The 26,073-nt window shown below is 42.4% G+C and overlaps 1 protein-coding gene across 1 annotated transcript in view; it reads left to right on the top strand.

Annotated features, from left to right (window-relative positions):
* The window catches only part of Pir (pirin), a 97,940-nt gene that overhangs the window by 16,256 nt on the left and 55,611 nt on the right, over nucleotides 1–26,073 (top strand). Inside the window, exons 4-5 of the mRNA XM_005358759.2 lie at nucleotides 13,053–13,136; nucleotides 16,211–16,417. Of these exons, the coding sequence (XP_005358816.1) occupies nucleotides 13,053–13,136; nucleotides 16,211–16,417 (291 nt within the window). The remainder of the gene's footprint in view (nucleotides 1–13,052; nucleotides 13,137–16,210; nucleotides 16,418–26,073) is intronic.

The raw sequence follows: 26,073 nt of genomic DNA, 5'->3' as shown, positions 1-26,073 counted from the left end.
CTATCTATCTATCTATCTATCTATCTATCTATCTATCTATCATCTATCTATCTATCTATCTATCTATCTATCTATCTATCTATCTATCTATCTGTTTCTATATCATCTATCTATCTATCTATCTATCTATCTATCTATCTATCTATCTATCTATCTATCTTAAATTTTTGGAGCCAGAAAAAAAGCCTATTAGAATTCTACCACCAGATCTGCTTCACAGGGACATATTAGGATGCTGTCCACGATCTCAGTTAAGCTGAGAAGTCTATCTTAAAGTTTCACTACAAGCCTCGGCAAGTTCCTTGGTGTTTGTTAGGGCAAAACTACCGTTTCCAAGGGTGTGCCCATCAGAAAAGCCAAGCTCATAACTCCTGGTTAGTAGCCAGCAGCAGTTGCTGGCAATGTCTGAACAATATCCTGAAGAGGAAGGGAAAGGCCCTAGTGATTCACATTTACAACTTAAGCCAGACCTCAGACCTTCTGTCTCCACACGGCTTTGTTCTTACTGCTTGCTGTGAGCCATTTTCTAATGCAAACCGTTCCAAGATGGCTGGGTCCTAGTTGAAAACAAAACCTTGACTCAATTCAACACCAATTTTTTTTTTTTAAGAAAGAAAACATTCTGGGCTAGTCATGGTGTTACACGCCTGTAATCCCAGTACTTGGGGCAAGGAAAGGACTTGAGGTAGCTGTTCAAAGCCATCCTTTGCTACAGTAGAAAGTTAGAGGCCAACCTGATCTATAAGAGACTCCCAAAAAGCTAAAGAAAAATATTTTGGGAAAGCTGACAAATGATACTTTGTCAATATCATAGAGATTTCCATTGTTCAACGATTATTTGATGGTGCCTTTAACAGTGAGACATCTTGTTATTCCTATGGCTATGGGAAGAAAAGACAAGACCACTTATAAGACCTGTGATGGTTTAATGCAGTGTGGGAACTTTCAGGATCTTACTAGGAGTTGTGGATATTGAAACGGAGGAAGAAAATTATATAGAGATAATATAATAGTAAAAGAAAATGCCAACGTGGCCAGTCTGCCTTTGGTTCATTATTTGACTGGCGCGAGTGGGAGCTCAGGACCCTGAAGTCCCCATTACAGGCAAGCATGTATATTTTAACATATATGTTGATTTGGCATTGCTTGTGGGGAAGCTAAAGGATTCTATAGGAAGGTAGCAAAATCAATCCCCACTCTAAGATGCCCCTTGGTACCAACATCCTAAGAACATCAATCAAAGTGTGGTACCCTGCTGCGCCTGCACGGCCTGGAACCGAAACCGAGCGAAGGATGTCAGGATTGAACACGCATACACCTCTCAAGCTGCGGGTAGAAGCCCTTTATGGAACAGTACCACGGAGGTTGTATACCTAACCCAGCCAGGTGGGCCAACAGGCGAAGACCTCATGGCCTGATCCTCCATCAAGGCCAGGGGCAATGTGTGCTCAGGAAGCAGGGTTGGTAAACAACTCTGACACAGCTCTCAGAAGCTCAAATCAAAAGGGCAAGAAAAGGTCACTAGCAGGGAAGAGCAGCTGGAGGCCAGGACTCCAAAGGGTCCCAACAGTACCCAAACCAGATGGTGCCAACAGAGAAAGAGCACACGTCATAACAATTAGACCAGGTTCTTGCATAGACCTAGATTATCTCTGATAGCACACTCAGTAACATTATTTTGGTAACATTATATTCAAAGAAATTGGTAACATTATATCCACAGAATGTTATTGAGTGACTTGGATCTCTGCTCTCCCAATAAAATGTGGCTAGTTTGTTTCTTTTCTAATCAACTACTAATATCTAGCAGTATGTAATGGGGAGGTTAACCCATGGGCAGGTTCCTCTAGGAAACGTCTTACGTGGATTCCATCGTAGGGTCCCACCAGTAGAAAAGAATGTCAAACTAAAAGCATAACTAAACATGTTTCCTAGCCAAAAGGAAATAAAACTGTGTATGTGTGCGCATGTGCACATATGCATTTAAGTAGGGACGGAGGACTTTTGGTGTACAAAATCTTAGGAAATGGTTGAGGGGGAATGAGAGGGGTTCAGCTGAAGAAGCTTATGGGTTCAAGTGAGGAAGAAACAGTCACTGCCACCAGAAAGGTGTGAGGAGGTTTCAGTTCAACCTTGGCCATTCAGTGAGGGGGTCCTCTTCAGAGGGGGGATGATAAGAACAGGAGGTGGAAACCGGACAGTCAGCTCTTGGCAGGAGCCCCAAAGCAGCAGTTCTAGAAATATCCTTGGTTCTCTGGCCAGGAATGCCAGAATGGAGCCCCGGTTTCCCATCTCCTCCTCAATGAGCACCCAGCCTAGAGGCTCTACGTGTGGGTGGATGTGTGCGTGGGGACTAGACCGCCAGTGCAGACACTGATCCCTTCTGATGGGCAGTTTTGGAACAGCATCTCCAGATTTTCATGGTGAAGGGATATATATATATGTGTGTGTGTGTGTGTGTGTGTGTGTGTGTGTGTGTGTATAGGGTATGTATGGGACATGTGTATACATACATACATGTCCCATATATATATCCTATACACACATCATACATACATACACAATATATATATATTGTGTGTATATATATAGATATAGATCCATCTCAATTTCAGTCAATCTCTTAAATGATTTTAAGGTTACCTCTTCAGAGGAGACAATGTTAGAGTAGCAATAAAAAAACCATTAAAGGGAAATATGTGGCCAAGAAAACAGAAGCTTTGGCCCGAGTGGAGCCCTGGCATCTCAGCTGGGCAGGAATGAACTGGCTATGGGCCCACTCCTCTGGAATGCAACACTGCCCCAGGAAGGCTGCTGCTTCTTTAGCCCCGTTAGAGAGGAAGAATAATTATCCCTTTAATGAGATACTCTACTTTTCCTTCCCAGAGTTTCTGCCCCTAACACCATCACAGAACTTGTTGCTTTGTAAGCCTGCCTGCTTTTCTGAATTACTTAGGAAAATGTAACTTTCCTTTTCTTTGTATTTCTTTTCTAAGCATGTTTTTCCCTAACATGTTAGATGCCCTTATTTTTCCTCTAAAGCCTGCCTCCTCACCATGTGCCTGCCTACTATTGCTTGGCTAACTTTTTAGCTAGCTTAGCTCATGCAGCATGATTTTATTTTATGTTTTCTTCTCTTTTCTCTTTTCTTCCTTGAGACAGTTGCCTGGATTTACAGCTTGCTTCTCCTGGGGTGTCTTTCATGTAGACGCTACTAAAGTTGTCCTCAAGTGTCAAAAACCAAACCAAACCAATACAAACACAAACTTGGCCATTTAGTAGGGCCTTAAGGAACAACCTGGATGCTATGGACAGTCGAGGGCAGGTAGTAGAAACAGTAAGCATTCCAATCGGACTTCGAAACTGTATGTGTAAGGGTGGAGTGGGGCCTGAGCCCTGTGACTGAGACTACTCTAAAGTTTGGGCCATTACTGTGGGAAGCATTCAAGGTCGAGCCAGATTAGTCTCTAGTTGTGAACCAGCGGGCACTGCTACATCCAAAAACTCCCAAGTTGACATAATTTGTTTCAAACAGATGGATCCTAAGACCAGAAGTTTAGCTTTTGGTTGGGTATTGTCTGTGCCAGTGGGTCTCAGTTGAAGGTAATTTTGTACTGGCGTCCTTCCAAAATTTCCAGTCATTTCTGGCTATGGCTGTGAGTGTTACTGCCATCTGGTGGCTGGTAGTCAGGACTGCAGCTTCACTTACTATAGAAAGTTTTCCTACCTGAAAAAGTGCCGAGTATAATGTGTCTTGATTCTCTTAACTTTTGGTGTTTCGAGGAAATGGATCAAGTTATTTGTACCTAGAAATTTCAGGTCATTTATTCTACTTCTTAAAGCCATAAAGGAGATCATTCAGGCACATCTGACCCAGTAATGCCCAGAACAACCTTGTGCCAAAACAATTAAAATCTGCTCTAGGACCTATGTAAACATAGGTCACATAGGGGAAAGGAGCAGTTCAATCGAAATAGTCTTTGAAAACAGTAGTTTGAGTAACTTCTCAATGAATTTTTTCTGTCCACCTCACCCACACTGTATTATGTATTACAGATTATATTCTAGAGTTTTGTTGCATTGTTTTTGTTTTTCCAAAACAGGGTTTCTTTGTGTAACAGTCCTGGCTATCCTGGAACTTGTTCTGTAGACTGGGTTGGCCTCGAACTCACAGAGATCCACCTGCCTCTGCCTCCCAAGTGCTGGGATTAAAGGCGTGCGCATTTAAAACTCACATTCCTAGAGTTTTAAAGTAGACAATATGGAGACAGGGAGATGTAATAAAGAGAAAACATTAAAACATTCTCATTTCTGCCTGGGGAAGATTACACAGTGGCTAAGAGGATGAACCCCAAAGCTGCCCCGGAGTGCCGGTGTCAAAGGGAAATTCAGGCACTTCACTTTCAGGAGCCCCCTGATAGCCTTTAACTAGATACTGAACCAAGTGGGCTGCAGCGCACAGTACCTGTCTGCGCTCTATGCACTACCATACAGTTCGCAAGCTTCGGGCAAGGGGCTGGAGGTTGAAACATACAAAGACACACACACAGAGACAAAGACATGGACCTCTAGTCACTGGTAAGAAGCCCTCAGTAGCACCACGGAGGCTTATGTACCCAACAGTCAGGTGGACCAACAGGTGAAAACCTTATCCTCTGATCCTCAAGGCCAAGGCAACACGTGCCATGAAGCAGAGCTGGTAAACAACTTTGACAGAGCTTTCAGTAACTCAGATCAGAAGGGAAGTAAAGATCTCTAGCAGGGAAGAGCAGCTGGAGGCCAGGACTCCAAATGGTCCCAACAGTGGGCTAGCCCACAACAGAGTGGTCCCTTCATGACCAGATGACACCTTGTGTCATGACACTAGGTCCTTAAGCACAGGCACTATTTACCTGCCAAAAGACATCTTTACTTATAAATGCAGCTATTAGCAAGGCCTGAATCTAGTTTCCTAAGACCTGACTGTATGCAGATCAGTAGTTCTCAACCTTCCTAATGATGTGACCCTCTAATATAGTTCCTCATGTTGAGGTGACCCCTCAACCATAAAATGATTTCACTGCTGTTTCATAACTATAATTTTGAATCATAATGTAAATATCTGATATGCAGGGTATCTGATGTGACCCCTGTGAAAGGGTCATCCACTCCAGGGCTTGCTACCCACATGGTGAGAAGCACTGCTGTAAATAGCCCATATCATTTGAGCCAGCAGAGGGCTCTCTTAAGCAACAAGTTGTAGCTCCTGACTGTTCCACTGGATGGGGATAGAACACTGCTGTGTTTATTTAAAGTTTGAGTAATCATAGAGATCGGTAAGTTGTTCACTTGAGACCTTCAGAATAAGCGCAAGGTAAAACAGTAGGAGTGAGCCCCCTTCCCACATCTTTACAGGAGGTAGGTAATAGCAGTTAGGAAGCTGGCTGGTGGTTAGATGAGGAGTCAGGGCAAGTTTTTTTTTTTAATTAATTTATTTTACATCGTGACTGAAGTTTCTTCTTCCTCTTCTCCTCCCAGTTCCTCCCCCTCCCTCCTCTTTGTACCCCCCCCACTCTATTCACTCCTCCTCCTCCTCCTCCTCTTCTAATCAGAAAAGGGCAGGTCTCCCATCTCCCGTGAACATCAACAAAACATGGCCTATCAAGTTACAGGGAGACTAAGTCCCTCCCCACATACTAAGGCTGGGCAAGACAACACAGCAGGAGGAATAGAGCCCTAAAAGCTATCGAAAGAGTCAGAGACAGCCCCTGTTCCCACTGCTAGGAGTCCCACAAGAAGACCAAGCTACACAACTGTCACATATGTGCAGAGGGCCTAGGTTAGTTCCATGCAGGCTCCCTGGCTGGCGCTTCCGTCTCTGCGAGCTGTTTTGTCTGAAGAAAGTCCTCCTAAGACTGAACATCTGAGTGTGAAGAGGAAGGGTTGTTCGGCCTCAGGAGATCTAGCAGTAGGTAGAAGGCACTGAGGAAATCTGTGAGTCAACTTGCCTGCGTAGTTAGGTTTATGAATCTGATTGTTGCAGAATCTTGATATGCTCGTCAGACACTTTAATCAGGATGAAAAGAAAATGGGTAGGCTTGAGAGCCATTCGAGAATGGGAGCAGCGTAAAACAGGAGTAGAGAAGGTCAGTTTCTTTCCTCTTGTAGCTGGGTGCTATCAAGTGAAGCTCCTGAATGTCCATAACAAGGATCCTACGGTCACCTCATCTTCAGGTGCTATAGCTTGGGTCTCCTAGTCGGCCCAGTCTTTTCAATCCGGAATCATAAGGCTTACATACATAGAGCCGTAGGATTCCGTCTTTGCCGGGAGTGGCTGATGTACCTAAACTGGCAAAGTCCTCTTGTTTCTGTCACAAAACCTCTACCATTCCGGCTGTGGTTGCATCTCCTGTCAGATCTCTCCTCACAGACAACCTCTGCGTTCACAACACCTACATTGATGCCATCAGCATTTGCGAGGTAGTGTGGGCTGGCAAAAATCATTTCCTTCTCAGGCACAGAAAATGTTGCTTTAGTTTCTTGCTCTGCTGTTGTTACAATGTAACCCAATGACACTAAACCACAATAATCATACGGAGATTATGGCATATACCCAGGACCAGATGCTTAATAAATCCTAAAAGATTATGCAAATCCAAGATGCATTAATGTAGTCAATACATCCTCAGGGACAGCTGGATGAAGGGCACAGTGAAAAGTTCAAACAGTGTCCCTGTTGAAAGTGCTTCAAGATGTAGTCATACACAATTATTTTCTTTTTTCTTTTTTTTTTTTGGTTTTTTGAGACAGGGTTTCTCTGTGGTTTTGGAGCCTGTCCTGGAACTAGCTCTTGTAGACCAGGCTGGTCTCGAACTCACAAAGATCCGCCTGCCTCTGCCTCCCAAGTGCTGGGATTAAAGGCGTGCACCACCACCGCCTGGCTTCACAATGATTTTCTGAATACCACCCAGTGGCTCAGGAAACAACAGCAAGAATTGACGAATGGGATTGCATCAAATTTAAAAGACTTCCGGATGGCAAAGAAATAATCAACAGAGTGATGAGACAGGCTAGAGAATGGGAAAAGAGGTTTGCTAGTTATTTATCCTCACATGAATCCCCCTGTCAAAGGGATTGATGTGTAGAATATAGAAAAAATTCAGAGCCAAATGGTGGCGCATGCCTTTAATCCCAGCATTTGGGAGGCAGAGGCAGGTGGATCTCAGTGAGTTCGAGGCCAGCCTCTGGATCTAGAGAGCGAGTTCCAGGATAGCCAAAGCTGTGACACAGAGAACCCTGTCCTGAAAATTGGAAATAAAAAAAAGAAAATGGATACCAAAACAAATGATCTGATAATAAATGAGCTTGCAATTGCACAAAAAGTTCTCAATAGAAGTACAAATGGCCAACAAGTAGAGTGAAAAGATGTTTGTCCTTAGCTACCATGGAAATGCAAATGACACGTAAGTTGAGATTGCATGTCCCCCCAGTCAGAATGGCTGTCATCAAGACCACAAGCAACAAATGTCGGTGACGATGCTGGAGGAAACTGAACACTCTGCATTGTTGATAAGAACGTAAATTGGACACACTGAAATCCATTGTCTGCTCTAATAAGAATGCTTTACAGTCCCAACCTCCATGTGTCTTATATTCTTTTAGACAGCCAATAAATGAATCCCGGTGAAGAGGCTGGGAAGGAAAAACAGTTCAGCATAGGATAGAGTAGAAGAGATGAGATGGTTTCATTCAATGTGTGATAGTTGAAGTGAGGCCTGAATGAAGTATCAAGTGGAACCATGAGAATGTCTGGGAAACATTTTAGGAAACTTGAGGGAGGATCTAAGGGAGGACACTTACAGATGGGATCCCTGCCCAAGGAGATGTAATGGATGGGCTAGTTTTAGAACTTCCTGAACACGTGCTGGCCTTCTGGCCACATGTCATCATTTCGTTCTGACCATACTTGACCAGCCCAACTTTTAGGTCCATGTTGTATATGATCCTCTAGGAGAAAGTTAAGGACTTCACACCACAGCTCACAACTTGAAGATGGCAACCTGGTGATTCTAAGCAGGCCTAACCCTGACTAGCTTCCAGATGCAGAACCTCCTCAGGGAGCAATGAGGCAGGAGTCCTTGAAAGCTTGGCCCGTGTAGGCTTATGACAGGACCATGTCAAGGTAGGACCAGAGGGACTGTTACTCTCCTTGTATTTGCCCATTGCCTGGACATCTGAACTGTGTGCCCATCCCATTTCTTTTATTAAAAAACCTGTCGTGACCCCCTTTGGGGGGGGCTTGTGCAGGTGTTTATATGGGATTCGTGCTAGATAAATGGAGCTAATGCTGTGGGCTTTCAGCTTTCAGAGGTATTGCTCATGGTGTTTTCATTTCAGGGTCCTTAAGTGTATGAATTCAAGCATCATATTTCTGCTCTTTGGGGACAGTTCACAGTTTCTATTACACAATTCGCGCCACGCTGGCCTCTCTTGTCAGCCGTGACCTCAACCCATGGTGTTTATCTTTTTTGTACTACATAGCTACCAATAGGGAAAAAGTCACCGTTTTAGGGCAAAAAGAAATGAGAAGGAACTAAAGCTTTCCCTAGAATGTAGGGAGCGTTGGGCCTTACAGGGTAAGTCTTGTGTTTTATTACCAGACGCAGAAAGAATAGCGCGCCTCTCCTCCTTGCTCTTCTGTTTACGTGCCAGCTGGAAGGAAACAACGAGCTGTATTTTCTCTTGCTGGGAATTCTTCTGAATTCCCTTAAGAGTCTGCAAGAGACACCTTTTCCCACTTCTCATCCACAGCGACTCCGGGCCTTTCTTTCTCCAAATGCTAACAACCGAAGAATTAGGAACTCACAAGGGAACAAAACATATGGGAAAGGCTAGAAGGCAGCCAGGACGACAGGAGACCCAGCAGCATAGCCAGGGCTCTGAGGAAACACCTGGTTCAGATTACAGACCTATTACTTAATTGGACATAACTCTTGAGTTTAAAGAGAACACAATTCAGCAAGCGCCGGCGGCTGTTCAGCCTCCAGGTGTTTGTGATTAGGTCATGCCCTAAAAGACCATTCGGCTTGTCTCCGCTCTTGGAAGTAGCTGTGTGAGGTTTTCCTTTTTTTCAAAGCTCTTCTAGAGACATCAACTGATACACAAAGTCGCTGTCAAGCATTTTTGACACTTAGCAATAAATAAATAAACAACACAAAAGGTTACAATAAATAAAGTGACAGTAGTTTCTTTGGAGCCTGGAGATTTTTGCTTTAAGCATTCAAAGGCAGGCGTGGTACATGCGGTAACAAAGGATGTTTACTTTTGTCTTACCAGGAAAAAGAGGATGGGCACATTGGGAAAAGTGGACATGACTTTCTTTCTATGCTCTAAGAATGGTTTGTAAGTGCTCCCTGAAATCAGACTTGAAAATAGCCTTCTCTTATATAGATTTTCATGTATAAATGGCTCATATCACAATTTACTTTTCAAGTTATTTCTCTCTGTGTAGATATGCATATGCGTGACCTTAAACATACATTACACACACACACACACACACACACACACACACACGCGCGCGCGCGCGCGCACACAATGGTTATGGCTTGCAAATCGAAAGACTTCATGTTTGAGTAATTAAAGATAATCTGGGGTTGTGATTTAAGAGGGTCTTTTTTGAGAGCCCAGAGGAGAGCCCCAGCCCAAGCAGAAGGAAAATTACCATTTTTCCTGTAGTTGTTTTAGTTAAAAATCCACGTGTAGCAAAAACAGGGAAGCAATCGTAGACACCATCTTTTCTCATTGCTATGACACGACGCCTAATCAAAGCAACCCAAAGGAAGAAGAGTTTAGTTGCTTATAGTTTGAGGTTAGATTGTAATCCATCATGGTGGAGAAGGCATGGTGGCAGGAGCAGGAGGTAGTAGGGGCATAAGGTGTCAGTCAGGAAGCAGAGAGAGATGACTGCTACCGCTCCCATCTCTTCTATATATTCAGTCATGAACCCCACCCCATAGAATTGTGTCCCCACCTTTAGGGTATCCCAGCATCCACGTGGTGGCTCTCAACTGCCAGGACTCCAGTACCAGGGGATCTTATGCCCTCTTCAGGCCTCTAAGAGCACCCAAGCATGCACATGGCACACAGACATGCATGCAGGCAGAACACCCTTCCACATATAGTGATGATGATGATGGTGATGATGATGATGGTGATGATGATGATGCATTATCGGAGAGATACTGAAAACGTCATAAATATCTTCTTATTTCTTACCTCTGGGGAATGTGTTTTGGCTTTCTTTTAAAAATATAATACTTTTATTCTTTTTCTTTTCGTGGTTTTACAGATTTAGGATTTAGGGAGTTGGTGACAGTTGTTATTTGGGAGGTTGGTAGAAAGGATAATTAATTTGTAAGTGTTGGGATTTTTAAATAATTTTTTTAATTAAAAAAAACCCTCTTTTATTTGGTCTAGTATATTTGAGAGAAAATTGGAATCCCAACAGTGGATACTGAGATTTTAATCAGAGATCTCATTCTTCTGGTTCACTGTGACAATTTGAAGTAAAAATTTCAAGAGTAAAAACATAATCACATTAAGGTTTAAAGAGAATACAGAGGTAGCTGAAGTCTGAAAAATGCATGGAGCTATGAGAATGTCCACGGTGGTTACTGTTAAGCCTGAAGTGGGTAGTTTTCAGAGAACCACTATGCCTTTCACAACTGCTTAGGCTGAGCGGTAATTCTTTCAGGAGTTATAGGTGTGTACAAATGAGCTAATTTAAATAAGCCACGCAAAGAGAGCCTTGTATCTTCGCCCCCACACATTTTAAGCCTCGGGTGCTAACTTGAGTACTTCCTGTGACAATATGACCGTCTTTGAAGTAATTAAATGTTCCAAGTATTTGATGTCTCTTTACTCTTTTTTTCCCCTCTGATTTGATTACAAGACCCTTAAAGCAGAGAATTTTAGAGTTCCTTTTTTTGATTAAACAGAAGGCCAATTAGAATGCTTCTGGTTTGGGGGATTTTCTACTTTATCCAAAATGCCCACCACTGCCGAAATCTAATTTTCAAATTAATTTTTCTAGCCCACAGTGGCAAATAGAACTCTGTAAGGATAGAACTGTTTCATAATCTACACTATTGGTTATGGCAGTCCTTAGCTACAGGAGGCTGTTGAACACTCAAAATGTGACTGGTGCAGGGGAGGAGCAGAATGTAAATTTCATTAATTTGATTGAAGTGAAACCTAAGCAGCTGCATGTGGCTAGTGGCCACTCTTTGGGACACATAGCATTTCTTTCAAGTTTCAGATTAGTATGGACACGAATCTGGGAACAATGCTGATTTCAATTTGAAATTACTTGACATATGTTGTAAATAGTTTTGAGTGCCGACTGAGTCTGTGTGCCTGGTGTCAGAAATGTTTCCTTTGGGCTTCCTGACTCGCCTTTAGGGCAAGGTGTGGTGACGTGGGATGTGTCACTGCATACACTTGTGTGAACATGATCTTGCTAGCAGAGACGCTGCTAGCCAAGAACAGGCTTATTTTAACCTGACCTTCAGGCCTGGCTGTGGGAGGCACATCATACACACTGTACTGAGCCTTCAGGGTGAGTGCTACTTTAATTGGCTATGAGTCTTTGGTGGAAAAATTGAACAGATCTTCACAAATGCTCAATCCTTTGTTCCTCCGTGCTTTACCAGGCTGTCATGTGACAATTCTATACACCGTAATGTTTTGATGCATGCATGTATCGCATTGTTTTGATGCCTGAATATATTGCAGTATTTTGATGGATGCATGCATGTATTGTGGAATGATTATCATCTCACAAGGTTCTTATGTGTGTATTTATGTATGTGCATGTTTCTGTTTGTGAATGGAGGCCAGAAACCAATCTTGGGTGTGTTGTTGCTCTTCAGGAACTGTCTGCCTTTTCTCGAGACATGATCTCTCACTGGCTTTGAGCTTGCCAAGTAGACTAGGTTGGGTGGCCTGTGAACCCCAGAGATCTGTCTGTTTTTACCTCCCCAGCACTGGGATTATAAGTACCTACCATGCCTGCACTGTTGGGTGGGTTCTGAGGATCAAACTCAGGTTCCTGGCATTTCATCAAGCTCAGTTTACCAACTGAGCCTCATCATATCAAATGCAGTATTAATTCTAGTCACATGCTGTGCATTGGGCCCCAAGAACTTAATATCACAAACTGTGGGCCAATGACCTACATTTCTGTATTTCTTCCCTTCCAATCCTTAGTAACTAACCCTTTGATCTCATTTTCTATAAGTGAGATCATGCAGTACTTGTCTTTTTATGTAGACAAGTCTTTCTTTATTTGTGCAATGTTTTCCAGCTTTATCCATACTGTAAACAGTAACAGGGCATCTTCCCCTTGGAAGGCTCTGAGTCATTCTGTGTTGTGTGTGTATGTTGCGTTTTCATCATCCATCCATTTGTTGTTGGAAACCTGAATTGATTCCATGTTATGGCTATTGTGCACAGTAAGTACTACAGTAAGCATCAGTTATGTTGGTGTGTTTTTCCTATGATGAATTCATTTGGTTTTGTTATATACCAAGGATCGAGAGAGTGGGGTCATGTGATAATTCTATTTTTAGTTTTTAAAAATAACTTTCATCCTGTTTTCTATGGTGCCTAGATCAGTTTGCTTCCCACCTACAGTATATGAACATTCTCCTTTCCCACATTCTTTTCAACAATTCCCTGTGTTATGACTTTGATAGTATACACCTAATAGGTGTAAGGTGATGTCATATTGTGGTTTTGATTTTCATTTCTCTGACTAGTGATGGTGAGCATTTCTTCCTGTACCTGCAAGCCATTTGCATGTTTCCTTTGGAAAAATGTCTATTCATATCCTTTGTCCATTATTTTAATGGAAAAGTAGCCTGAAATAGGAAAAATGTTTTAAAAACGAAGGTAGTGTTTAATATCTAAAATAAACATGGAGCTGATTCAAGTCAATAAAAAAGACCTCAAAAATCTGATTTTACAGTAGTCAAAGGATCAACTTTTTCTTCTGTTTTTTTTTTTTAAAGGTATCTTATCTTCTGGAAGGGGGCAGCATGGCACATGAAGACTTCTGTGGGCATGTTGGTAAAATGAACCCAGGAGACCTACAGGTATGGCCATGACAGTGGATTGCTGACCGGTTAACATTCTTACATGGTGTATGTTTGATCTTACCTATGTCCAGGACGCTAACCCTTCCTCCAGTTCCCTCATACTCATACCTTGAGCTCTGCTGTCTTAGTTTCTTTTCTGTTACTATGACCGAATACCCCAACACAAACACCTTAACGGAGAAAGAGTTGTTTTTAGTTCACAGTTCATGGTGTTCCCTGGGAAAACAAGAGTCTCTTTTGTTAGTTTTCAGTCTCATTGATAAAGAATTAAAAACCAGACTCAGATGGAAGCTTGAGACAATTTATTAGCATTTAAGAGAAAAACAACAGTGCAGGCAAGCTGTGAAACTTAGCAGCTGTCAACAAGATGGAGATGGAGAAGTCATGTCTTTTTGAGTTTGGGTCGAAGAAAGTCAGCATGTTGAGCAAAGTTTAGCATGTTGGCAAGGAGCTGCATGTTGGAAGGGGAGAGGCACTTCAGAGAAAGAGGGAGAAAGTCCAGAATATCAGGGAAAGCATGCGTAGGCTTTTGGTCAGTATTTAAATAAGAGACAGAATAAAAAAATGGCAAGTTACACTTTCTGAGTTACAATTCAAAAAGTGGGCAAGCTCAGAAGTGAAGATCTCTAAACATTTTACTAGAGGAGGTATTTCTGTAGTGGATAATTATTCTTTCTACCTCCTTAGCCTATCTTCTGGTGGGTTAGCTATCTTGAGGGGTGGTCTTGTGGCAACGTGACTGACAGGTCCAGTTGGATTAATTCTTTTATTTTGTTTTATTATTTTTATAAACAATCTTGCTGTGGGATAATGCTCTTGTACACTGTAAAGATTTGTCACTCATATTAGTTTAATAAAATGCTGATTGGCCAGTAGCCAGACAGGAAGCATAGGTGGGGTGACCAGACTAAGAGAATTCTGGGAAGAGGAAAGGTAGAGTCAGTCACCATCCAGATGCAAAAGAAGCAAGATGAGAATTCCTCACTGAAAAGATACCAAGCCAGATATAGATAAGAATTATGAGTTAAGTTGTAAGAGCTAGTTAATAATAAGCCTGAGCTAAAAGGCCAAGCAGTTTATAATTAATATAAACCTCTGTGTGTTTCTTTGGGACTGAATGACTGCGGGAGTGGGTATGACAGAAACTTCTACCTGTACAATCTTGTTTTTATGTTAGATACAGTTGAATTAATTCTTAAGGGAGGAGAAACAGTGTGTAATTTTCCAATCGTTAAGGACAGTCAGAATGCCATGTCTCTATCTAAGGCCAAGGGTAGAATTCAGACACATTCTTTTGATGAGAGGAAGTAGATTTCCCTGAAACCTCCCTTTTGTCGTATAGTATTTTACATTTGAAGAAGATGCAAAGCTGATGCTTTTCTTTTTGCAGTATTACCAGGGAATAGGTGTTTGGGGGCCAAAGCTGACCATAAGGGAGGAATCTCTTCTGTGTTTTCCAAGGGTTCCAATGCCAGTCTAACTACATAACAAAGGTATAGTTCATCATGGCAGGGAAGTCAAAGCCCCAGGAGCTGCCTATATCACATCCATAACCAGAAACAGAGAGCAAAGAATGCATGCTGGTGCTCAGCTCACTTTCTATTCCATTCCATACCGTTCAGAACTCCCTGCAATAATAATAATAATAATAATAATAATAATAATAATAATAATAATAATAATAATAGCCCTGCCTCAGTCGAGATGGTATTACTAATCAATTAAATACATCAAGGTAACCCCGACAGACATGCGCAGAGGCCTGTCTTCCAGGTGATTCCAGATTCTATCAAGCTGAGAACATTAGCCTTCATACCCCCCTTTCTGTGTTTTCTTTTGTTCTGCCTGGAAACCAACACAGACTTCCCTTGTTCTGTTTTCATGTTTTCCTTGATCCCTCAATCAATTTTTTTTTGCAGGGCTGGGGATCCAATGCAATCTCTAAGATATTTTTATTTCATTTATTCGTTCATATGTGTACACAGGCAAGCACACGCCATGTATAGCCCTCAGAGGATAACTTGTGGGAATTGATTCTCTCCTTCTACCAAGGGAATCCCAAGGACCAAACTCAGGTTGTCAGGCTTGGCACCTGCTGAGCCACCTCAGTTTTGTATACCTGCCCCCCATCACTTTTTAGTGCTTACCCAGTCTTTGTTTGGTTGTTGTTTTGTTTGTTTTTACTTTTCTCAAAGTGTAATCAAGAGGTACTGTCCCAAGTCACTGAAGCCATAGTTGGTCTATCTGTATCCACCTCTTCAACCTGGATTGAAGCTGTTCAGGGAGTGATCCTTTATGATGTCCCTCCTGCCAAATTCAGCAGTTGAAATTTATTTCAATTTTATCCTTTCTAGACGTAGGTTCTGTGCTTATGAAAATTCATTATTTATGTTAAAGTTTATTTGCAGGGTTTGGTGTGGTCACTTTTGTTAGTAACCCAAGGTCAGGCAAGGTGACTCATACCTTTAATCCCAGCACTCAGGAGGCAGAGGTAGGTGGATCTCTATGAGCTCAAAACCAGCCTGATTTACTTAGTGAGTTACAGGGTATTTCCTCTCTGGGAATTGTACTCGGTGGCAGGAAATTGACTTTCCCATGGCTCTGCTTCCTCCTCAGAAACAATCCTATGATAACTCTTTGCTAATTTCAGGACAATCCTGAAGATTTATCCCAACTGCACATCTTCCTGTTGGGTTGGCTAGGCCTGTAATGTAACTACATTGCTGACTGCCATCTTTCTTACCCAGTCCTGTTTTTTGCCCTTCTTAAGTCAAATCATACCCCAGCATTATCTGACTGCTTCTCCTTATCTTGGAGCTCAATCTAAAACTCAGGGCTATCACAGAGGACTCTTTCACTTGTAGGCATTCAATTCTGGTGCTTTAATTTGGCTTTGGAAACTTGAAAGAGCCCCAGGAGCTGTGGTAGACATTTGTTATTTCTTGAGATGTCCAGACACTCGGATTGTGGCACCTGTTGGATGGCTCATTATGCCATAGTGGTGTGATTGTGATGTGTGCAGACTCGTTGGGGGCTGTGTTCCATTTGGCTTCTCGTTCTGGTCATTGCAGTGGATGACTGCAGGCCGGGGCATTCTGCATGCTGAGATGCCCTGCTCAGAGGAGCCTGCCCACGGCTTACAGCTGTGGGTGAATCTGAGAAGCTCAGAAAAGATGGTGGAGCCTCGGTACCAGGAACTGAAAAGTGGAGAGATCCCGAAACCCACCAAGGATGGTGTGACAGTCGCTGTCATTTCAGGAGAAGCCTTGGGAGTAAAGGTAAGTCTTGCCTGTTGTGTGTCTCCGGAACATGAGGTATCCGGTGACATCAGGGAAGATGTAGCTTCATTACCATTGTTTATCATTGTATGTGTCCCAGCGGATGGACTTGCTTCAGAGATATCAGGATAAGTGTAACCTAAGGGGACCCAGAAATGTTTTGCTGTGTGTAAACTCGTAGAGTTGGAACGCATACAAGAAGTTCCGTTCAAATGAAGAGTTTGAAAAGCAGTTTTCTAGGTGTATCTTAATGTGTGTTCACATTTACCCTAATTCCTGCTTTTTAAGTCCACTTTAATACTGCAGAATCACTGCTTTTAAGACACAAACAAAAGCCAGGATCCATTTCACTCCATAAAGATTCATGCAAATAATAAATGTCCCACTTAGTATGCAAGAAAAGCACATGGTAACACTGCAGGGTTTTAAGAAAAAAGTAACTGTTGGGGCTGGAGAGATGGCTCAGCAGTTAAGACATATTTACTGCTCTTGCAGAGGACCTGGATTTGGTTTTTAGCACTCACTTGGAAACATAACCACCTATAACTCCAGCCTCAGAGGTTCTGACCCCCCTCTTCTGGCCTCCATGGGCACTCATTCACAAATGCAGACACACACATAAATAAAAAAATAAAATCTTAAAGTATAAATCAAAATTGGCTCTTTATTTAACTTATATGGGGCACGCTCTGTATATATATATATGTGTGTGTGTGTGTGTGTGTGTGTGTGTGTGTGTGTGTGTATATTCTTTTTTTTTACTGAGACTTGGGTTTAGGTCTTACTGTTTGGGTCAGGGTCTTCCTTTTTAATGAAATAAATATCAATTTAGGAAGTAGGTATGACAAGCACTTTAGTAAATGCATACTGGGAAGGCTAAGGATCCACCTAGCAGCCAGCCCATGCTAATGGTGAGCTTAGTCCCAGAAGCTAGTAGATGGGGGAACCTAGAAGCTGACCCTGAGATGCAGATTCCTGTGCACATGGTTTACAGGAAGCGCTCCTCGAGAGACAGTAAAGAGAACCCGGACAAAGTAGGAAGGATGGTAACCAGGGCCACTGTCTCAGGCAAAGACTGGAAGAGAGGGCCTTTTACCAGACCTCACTGGGGATCTTTCAGGATAAGCATTTCGCAGAGTTGTTCTGACCCACCCGGGGCAAGATATTAGGCTTTTCATGCTCCCTCGTCTAATACGCATTCATTTGGCCCTTGATTCTTTAGTGGAGGGTAAAAGTAGCCAAGGGAATGTGTTAAGGGGCCTGGAGGTGTGGCACCCGGTAATGCGAGCCTCGGAATACTGTAACCTGCGATGCTGTTCTCCCAGTGAACAGCTAGCACTTGAGACTCTTTTAACGAGCAACCTAAGTGTTCTAGTTTCATCTTTGTACTGACCAAAAGCAACTTAGAGAAAGAAAAGGTTGATTTCAGTTAGCAGGTCACACTTCATCACTGATGGAAATCAGGGAAGGAAACCAAGCGGGAACTTAATTGGAGAAGCTGTGGAGAAACACTGTTTGCTGGCTTCCTCGGGGTCATGCTTAGCTCGCTGCTTTACACAGCCTGGGAGCACCTTTCTAGAGATGGTGCTGCCCTTGGTGGGCTGGGCCCTTCTGCATCAATTGACAATCAAGACATCCCACATACATGCCTATAGGCCAGTGCAACTCAGGCAATTTCTCAGCTGAATTTCCCTTCCTGGGTGACACTAGGCTGTGTAAAGTTGATGGTTGCAGCTACCTATGACATTTGGTAAATTTTTTATTATTTTATGCGCATGTGCGCATAATGGCTTGCCAGTGGCTATTGACTAGTCCAGCTCTGTGCATACATTGCGTAATTAGCAGGTGGGCTTGGATTACTGCCTGGGACACACTAGTTTTTGTTTACTCTTCATTGTAACCACAGTTCTAGATTTGAGATACACATCGGTGTATGTTTGCTTTTACTTGCGTTTCAGGTGCACACAGAAATGATTGAAGGAAGAAAAAACAAGGTTTGCTCTTAGTTAAGCATAAGTGACTACAGTTTGCCGCCCTGTAGTGTAGCTGGAAATGATTTTTCTGTGTGTTTCTGTGACTGATTTGTTTCTCTTGATCAAGCATGGAGCCTTCCCTTTTCAGCTCTTTTGAAGTTTCCCTACCTTCATTTTGCCAGGGACAGTTAAGACCTTTGTGAATTCTTCTGATGAAAGGCCAGAGAACATCACTGAGGTGCACCAGACAAGCACACATGTGACATTGCCAAGCACTCTCATTTTGTATTCGTTCTGTTACCGATTTCCAGAACTCTAGAGTTCTAGGGACATTCATTCAAGGGACACTGAGGTGGATGTTGAGGAGTAGGAGACACAAGATGCTGTTGGAGTCTACTAGAATTGTCTTGGAGTTTCCATTTGGATACAGGTGTGCTGACACACAGCTGTAATCCCAGCATTAGGTAGGCTAACAGGGGAGGATCTTGAGTTTGAGACCCAGGCTGGTTTACATAGTGATATTCTATCTAACCCTCTATCCAAAAGAATTTGTCTCTGTATCAAAAGGGAGAAATCAAACTAGTGATTTAATAAATAAAGCTTGCAATAGCATAAATTCATGAAGTTTGCAACTGGAGTTGGTTCCAGTTATAGGTAGAAGGACGTTTTAAAGCACACTTAGCAGACCATGTGATGTTGCAATTGCAACCCAGGCTTAGGGGACAGAAGTAATGTTTTAACTTTGTGAAATGATGTCTTGGTAGCTGCTGGCTTCACCTATTTCATTTTGTTGAGTAAAATTTCTGAAGCAAATGATATTCTCCAAGGGAAACAATCAGTCTTTATTTTGAAAGCTTTGTAATGAGGGCCTATTGGAACCTTGAGCAGCATGAGTTTCTAGAAGCACTGTGGGGCCCATGTTTCCTGTATGGATTCTGGAGACAGACAGATGAGACAAGATGCCTTATCATGCACTAGCTGTGTGGGCTGTGTGGGGTTAAGGAAATAGCTTGATTTCTGGGCAAGTCAGTTTTGTAAACACTATATAAATGGTAGCTGTTGGTATTATTAATTTGACTGTTTTAAGTCTACTTGGGTGGAAATTGGGTGGAGATTTATGTGTGTCACCCATGCTAAAGAGATTGTTTTGCCATTTTGGAAAAGGTAACCAATCTACTTTGCAGTAAGGGTGAGAGTCATTGCAGAAATGAGGGCGCTTGGCCCTTTCTTTGTGGGTCTGCTAAGGGACCGAGTTTTGCACATTGCATCCTCTCACCAAGGAATGATTCAGTCTTAAATGGTCTAGAGCTACCGTTAAGAAGTACTAAAGGTAATTTTGCATCTGGAAGATTATTTGAGACTGGAGAGATGGCTCAGTGGGTCAGAACAGGAACTGCTCTTTACAGTGGAACTCTGCTTTGGGGATTCTCGGTACCCACATCCGGTAATTCACAACTGCCTGTGACTCCAGCTCCAGGAGATCCAGTGCCCTCTTCTGGTCTCCAAGGGCACATGCACTCACATGTGCTTGTCCACATGCGCGCGCGCACACACACACAAATATACAAAGTTAAAATCAAAAAAAGAAGATAATCTGAAATGATTACAAAGTGATGCTCAGAATATGCCTTACTTAGATTGATCTACTTCTAACCAACATAGGCCCACCAACAAGTTCCCTTGCTACAGCTAAACTTTCTGGAAAATAGATTTAGTGACCACTACAATGCATTTGACTTTAATATTCAAATGAATTGCCTGACAGATTTGAACCAAGTACAGATTGTGGTGTAGCAGATCTGCAGTGAAATCGGAGATTACACAGTTCTAACAGCCTTCTGAATGGTTCTATGCTGTAGCCCAGGAACCGCCCTGTAGTTTCTATAATGGACCTGGCATCCAGGGCAGGGGAAAATGCTCATCCTTAGGAAGTTTGGTTTGGCTCTTGTAGATGGTGCTAAATGGTTCAATCCAGTGACTTCTAGAAAATCCTACTTAATTATTCTAGACTTGAATACTTACTTATATCTACATAAAAGGGCGAGGAGTGCCTATGTAGGATGCTATAATTGAGTACTTACTTATATCTACAAAAAAAGGGTGAGGAGTGCCTATGTAGGATGCTATAATTGAGTACTTACTTATATCTACATAAAAGGGCTAGGAGTGCCTATGTAGGATGCTGTAAGCTTTACAATTAGCATAGCCATCTGTTAATATGTCCAAAGGTAACTGTGTCACTTTTCCCAGGTTGTATATTTCTAAGCATTTATGCAGCCCTTGAAATGCCACAGCCAGTTCTAAGCAAGATTCTGCCAGGACAACACAGTCTGAAGTCAATGTTGAAATGGGAGAGAAGAAAAATGGGATAGTTTGAATAGTTTCTGTCACTTCTGAGAAGACACAATTGCATGTTTGCTCCATGAGAGTATGCAGTTTTCCAAAGCCCATTCCATCCTTATCAGCCAGCCAATCCGCTGTATTTATTGCCAGCTCTTTCTGGAACACAATGCTGCTCCCCCTTAATGCCGCCATTTGACTCCCGCTGCTCTACATTCCGTCACGTCAAAAACAAATCTTGAGGAGGTCAGAGAAAGACAATCTGGAGCCAGATGGCCAGGGTGCAAGGTTAGCTCCAGTACTGAAACGTATTGGAGAATTTATTGAAAGTGGCTGAGCCTCAGTCTTCTAATCTGTAAAATGGAGATGGACATGGTGACTCCATTAGAGAGTCTTTAGAGGAGTAAACCAATTATACACCCCCCTCCGTGTGTGTGTGTGTGTGTGTGTGTGTGTGTGTGTGTGTGTGTGTGTGTTGGCAAAGAGTAAGTCCTGTATGGAAGTCCTATGTGGTCCTATATATGCTATTTTCATGCCCTTTCTAAAACCATAGGTAATGTTCGTGTGGCCAACAGATACAATATAAAAAAAAAATCTTCTGTTGGATGGGCAAACTTATGTAATCATGGGCCAACTGGTTCCATTAAAAAAAATCCAGTTACCAAAGGAAATTTGCTAAATATCTAACACAATTCATTCCACTCACTTTGCATTCTATCTATGTTCCCATTTCAGAGGAAATTGACTTCATGGATTCTATTCTGTGCTGTTGCCGGGGAGCTCTTCAGTTTACCTGCCTGAGCTGGCTTTTGTCCCCTTAGTGATGTGGGCAGTGTTTTTCCTCCATGGACAGCTGCTCTTTCCTTCCCAAACTCAAGAGAATGAGTTTACCAAGTAGCATTTTAGAAGTGATTACTCCTGGAAGACGGGAAGCATATGCATGGCCATTTTTTGGCCTTTATTGAGTCCAGCAAGTTTTAGGAGTGAAGATCTTCAAATAAGAAAAATGGATACAATTATAAACAAGCTAAAAAAATAGTATACTATTCAATGTCAAATTAGCTCTTGTAGACCAGGCTGGCCTCAAACTCACGGAAGTCCACCTATGTCTGCCTCCCAAGTGCTGGGATTAAAGTGGGATTAAAGGTGTGTGCCACCACCGCCCATTACTAGAGAACTACTGTCTCAAAAAACCAAACCAAAACATAACAAAACAAAAACCAAAGCCAGGCAGTGGTGGCACATGCCTGTAGTCCCAACATTCAGAGGCAGAGGCAGGCGGAGGTCTGCCTGGTTTACAAGAGCTAGTTCCAGGACAGCTAGGACTGTTACACTGAGAACCCCTGGCTCAAAAAAACAAACTAAACCAAACAAAAATCCATATCAAATTAAGTATCAAATAGACAATTAAAAAGTAAATGTCCACTTTTGAGCTGTTTCTGCAAGCCTAATATGACAATCATTTTAGTAATCCAAAACTTATTTTAAAGATTGATTTTTATTTTTAGTTATGTATATGCATGCGTGTCTGGACAGAAATGTATGCATGTGAGTGCAGGGGCCCATGGAGGCCAGAAAAGGGTGTTAGATCCTCTGGAGCTGCAGTTGCAGGAAATTCTAAGTTACCCAAGCTGGATGCTGGGAATTGAACTTGGTTCTCTGCAAGAGCAGTACTTGCTCTTGACTGCTGAGCCATCTTTCACCAGCCCTGGTGTTTTCTGTTTGTTTATCTGTTTTTGTCCCAGTGACTTCTGGCAAACCTTGCTTAATCATTCTAGACCTTTAAGTGATACAAATTTTGACTCCTTTTGCTAATTCCTTTCTTTTGTTAGTTTTTATTTACAATGATTATATTTTTAGGATATAACTTAATTAGGTCGTATGATAATTACTTTAAAATTTTTCCTTAAATAATCACAACCAGTATCTTGAATTCTGGCTGAATTTCTCTTCTGAAATGTAAAGAAGTGTACTGTGTAGGTGGGGCAAGAGATGAAAAGAATTGTTAGGAAGGGCCAGAGAGCTGCCTGGTATTCTGTTGACACAGAGGAAATGAGGAAACATGTTACCATGGAGAAAAAAATTATTCAATTGTGCTATAGAAAATGAATTTTGGAAGCTCGCTATTTTCTTCAGCTTGTTACTGCTCAACAGGAGCAAACTCAACATCCTCCCCTTTGGTGCAGTCCTCCCAGCTGTCACAGTCGAGAAGCATCTTGACTTCTGTACAGATCCACACAGTTGTCCTATCTTCACAACTCAGCAAAGTTTGGGACATTTTATTTACGTCTTCCATTTCTCTAGGATCTCCATTCAGCCGTGAGGTACCTGTTTTGCGTACATTGCTTATGACGTGAATGGCATGTAACCACTTGCCTCAACAGAGTTCACAGAATAGGGCGTAAAAAGGGGCCAGCAATAACAGAAGTGTAATATTCCATGGGAAAACAATAAGGGGGCCATATATAAAAGTTGATCTCGGTGAGTTCAAGGTTAACCTGGTCTACAGAGCGAGTTCCAGGAGAGTCAAAGCTTCACAGAGAAACCCTGTCTCAAAACAAACAAACAAACAACCCCCCCCAATAAAACACCAAACAAATAAAAAAGTTTCCTGATTAGTGAGAGAAAGGGAACCTAAATTCAACCCCAAAACCCCACATTAAAACACTAGGTAGAGTGCTACATTCCTGTAATTCCGGAACTAGGAGGTGGAGACAGACTAATCCCTGGGTCTTATTGGTGAGCCAGCGAGGTCTGTTTGGCAAACCTTGAGATCCAGGGAGAGATTCTGATTCAAGAAATCAGGTAGGTGATAGCTGAAGAGTGATGACACCTGAGATTGACCTCTGGCCTCCAGAAGCACACATTAGCATGTGCACCTCCCCCACATGACGGCACTCATGTGAAAACACACCAAAAATAAGTGGGAGCTAAGAGAGGAAAATGGAAAACTACTTGGGACAGTAATCGGGGTTATATAGCCAACTGGGTGTTGGTAGGGTTGTGAAAGGGAAGAGAGGAGATGATCTGAAATATTGGAATGAAGGGAAATGCACAAGTAAGTTTGACTATGACTGCGTTGTTTCTAAGGCTGACATTAATTGTATATATGGTTCTGTATCCTTTTCTCCCAATGTTCTATATGGTTGGCCATATTTTTGGTTCTGAATGAATGAGTTTATTAAGTGAATGAATGAGTTAGTTTTGAAGGAATGACTTTATTTATCAAACTAAAGAAAAAAACAAATAACAAGAGATCTATGGATTAGCTGATAGTTATGGATAAATGGATGGAGAGATAGATGATAGATAGATAGATAGATAGATAGATAGATAGATAGATAGATAGATAGATAGATAGAAAATGATAGATGGATTGGGTGGATAGACAGATAGATGATGATGGATGGATAGATGGATAGGTAGGTAGGTAGATAGATAGATGATAGATAGATAGATAGATAGATAGATAGATAGATAGATAGATAGATAGATAGACAGACAGACAGACAGTGTCTTAGTTAGGATTTCTATTGTTTTAGTGAAACACCATGACCATAAAACAAGTTGAGGAGGAAAGATTTTATTCAGTTTACGTTTCCACATTATTGTTCACCATTAAAAGAAGTCGGGGTAGGAGTTCAAATGGGGCAGGAACCTGAAGGCAGGAGCTGATGTAGATAGAGGTCATGCAGGGGCGCTGCTTACTGGCTTGCCTCCCCTGGCTTGCTCGGCCTGCTTTCTTATAGAACCCAGGGCCACCAGCTCAGGGATGGCACCACCCACCATGGGCTGGGCCCTCCCTGATTGATCACTAAATGAGAAAATGCCCTACAGCTGGATCTCATGGAGGCATTTCCTCAACTGAGACTCCTTCCTCTGATGACTCCAGCTTGTGTCAGGTTGACACACAAAGCCAGCCAGTACAGATAGATAGATAGATAGATAGATAGATAGATAGATAGATAGATAGATAGATAGATAGATAGATAGATAACAAAGCATCATCAACTTGAAATTGATTGGGGAGTCGAAACAACCGAAATTGAGAACGAAAAGCCCCATTGAGGCAGTCCGCTGGAGTTCTCCACAGAGTCCCCGGCTGTGAAGTCTCCCCTTAGGTGAGGCTTGTGAGTAAAATAACAAAGAGCGACACAGGGCTAACATCATTGAATTGGGTGCTCGCAAAATCCAGCACAACCTGACTGGATTCAAAATTGAGTTTTCTCTCCACGGATGAGGATCTCATGGTTGAATTTTTTGACTTCTCTTTCCCACTGTAGACACTTACATATCGTGGAATAAACAATAGCAACCTCTGTTGGAGATCATCTCACTCCTAGCTCTACTCAGGGACACAGCGATTTTAATACCCTCAGCTGCCTGCAGTTTTCCCCTCTCCCCATGACAGAGCCAGTGGACCAGCCTGACTCAGGAGGGGGCAGGATTGGAGGGTACTTGACATAACTTGCTTGGATCTGAAGTTGGGGAAAGGCAGCCCCACGTCCCAATTTCTCAGTGGCTTCCAACAGTACACGACAATTTACCAATGCAATACAGGTCACACTCAGAGTTTGAATAACTGACCTCGAGGTTCAGGTGGATGTGATCCTCAGCATCTCTGTATAGGTCTGTTTCATTTCTGATACCATGCAGCTATGTTTTTTTTTTCCATAGAAGTAGCTCAAAGTAGTCCAGGTGGTCCCTGCTGATGCTCATCCTCACTCCACAGACAATGAACACTTGACTTTGATTTGGTGTGGAGAATAGGCAAAACTAGGCTGCTGGTATTTTTAGTACATAAGAGGACACCAAAGAAATGCACCCAGCGACTTCAAAGAACTTGACTTATGGTAGGCAGCCATAGTTGGCACGCCATGTGGAGTTAGGAATGTTCAAATAAACAAATGCTCAAGATCTGTTCAAATCAGCTGTACAAAAGGTTACTCTTGCCCAGGGCAACCCACTCACCCCAGAAATACCATTGTTGGTGTGCACTAAGGGTGCCAGATGTTCTTATTTCTTCAAGATGCCCCTGCTGACCTAATCACCTAGAGAGTGCATTCCACCAGTGTTGACAAGCCCTGTTCTGCCAGCAACGGAAGAATAGATAGGTGTATTTTAAGCCAGAAGTTACATTCCGAGCCATTCATATGTCCTTGGTCCTACTGGTGAGGATTATAAATGTGCAAGGAAATTTAGGCTAGAAACCTAATAAATGCTATGAAGAACCAAGATAATCACCTTTCATAAAGGTGAGTGGATATGTTATCATATCATTGTGCTCATTCCTATCGCTGTCAAGGCTTGTATTTTTAGGATGTAATAAGTCTTTCCTCAGGA

The sequence above is a fragment of the Microtus ochrogaster genome, chromosome X (genome assembly GCF_000317375.1).
Source record: "Microtus ochrogaster isolate Prairie Vole_2 chromosome X, MicOch1.0, whole genome shotgun sequence".
NCBI lineage: Eukaryota > Metazoa > Chordata > Mammalia > Rodentia > Cricetidae > Microtus > Microtus ochrogaster.
This window is presented reverse-complemented; position numbering and strand designations above follow the sequence as displayed.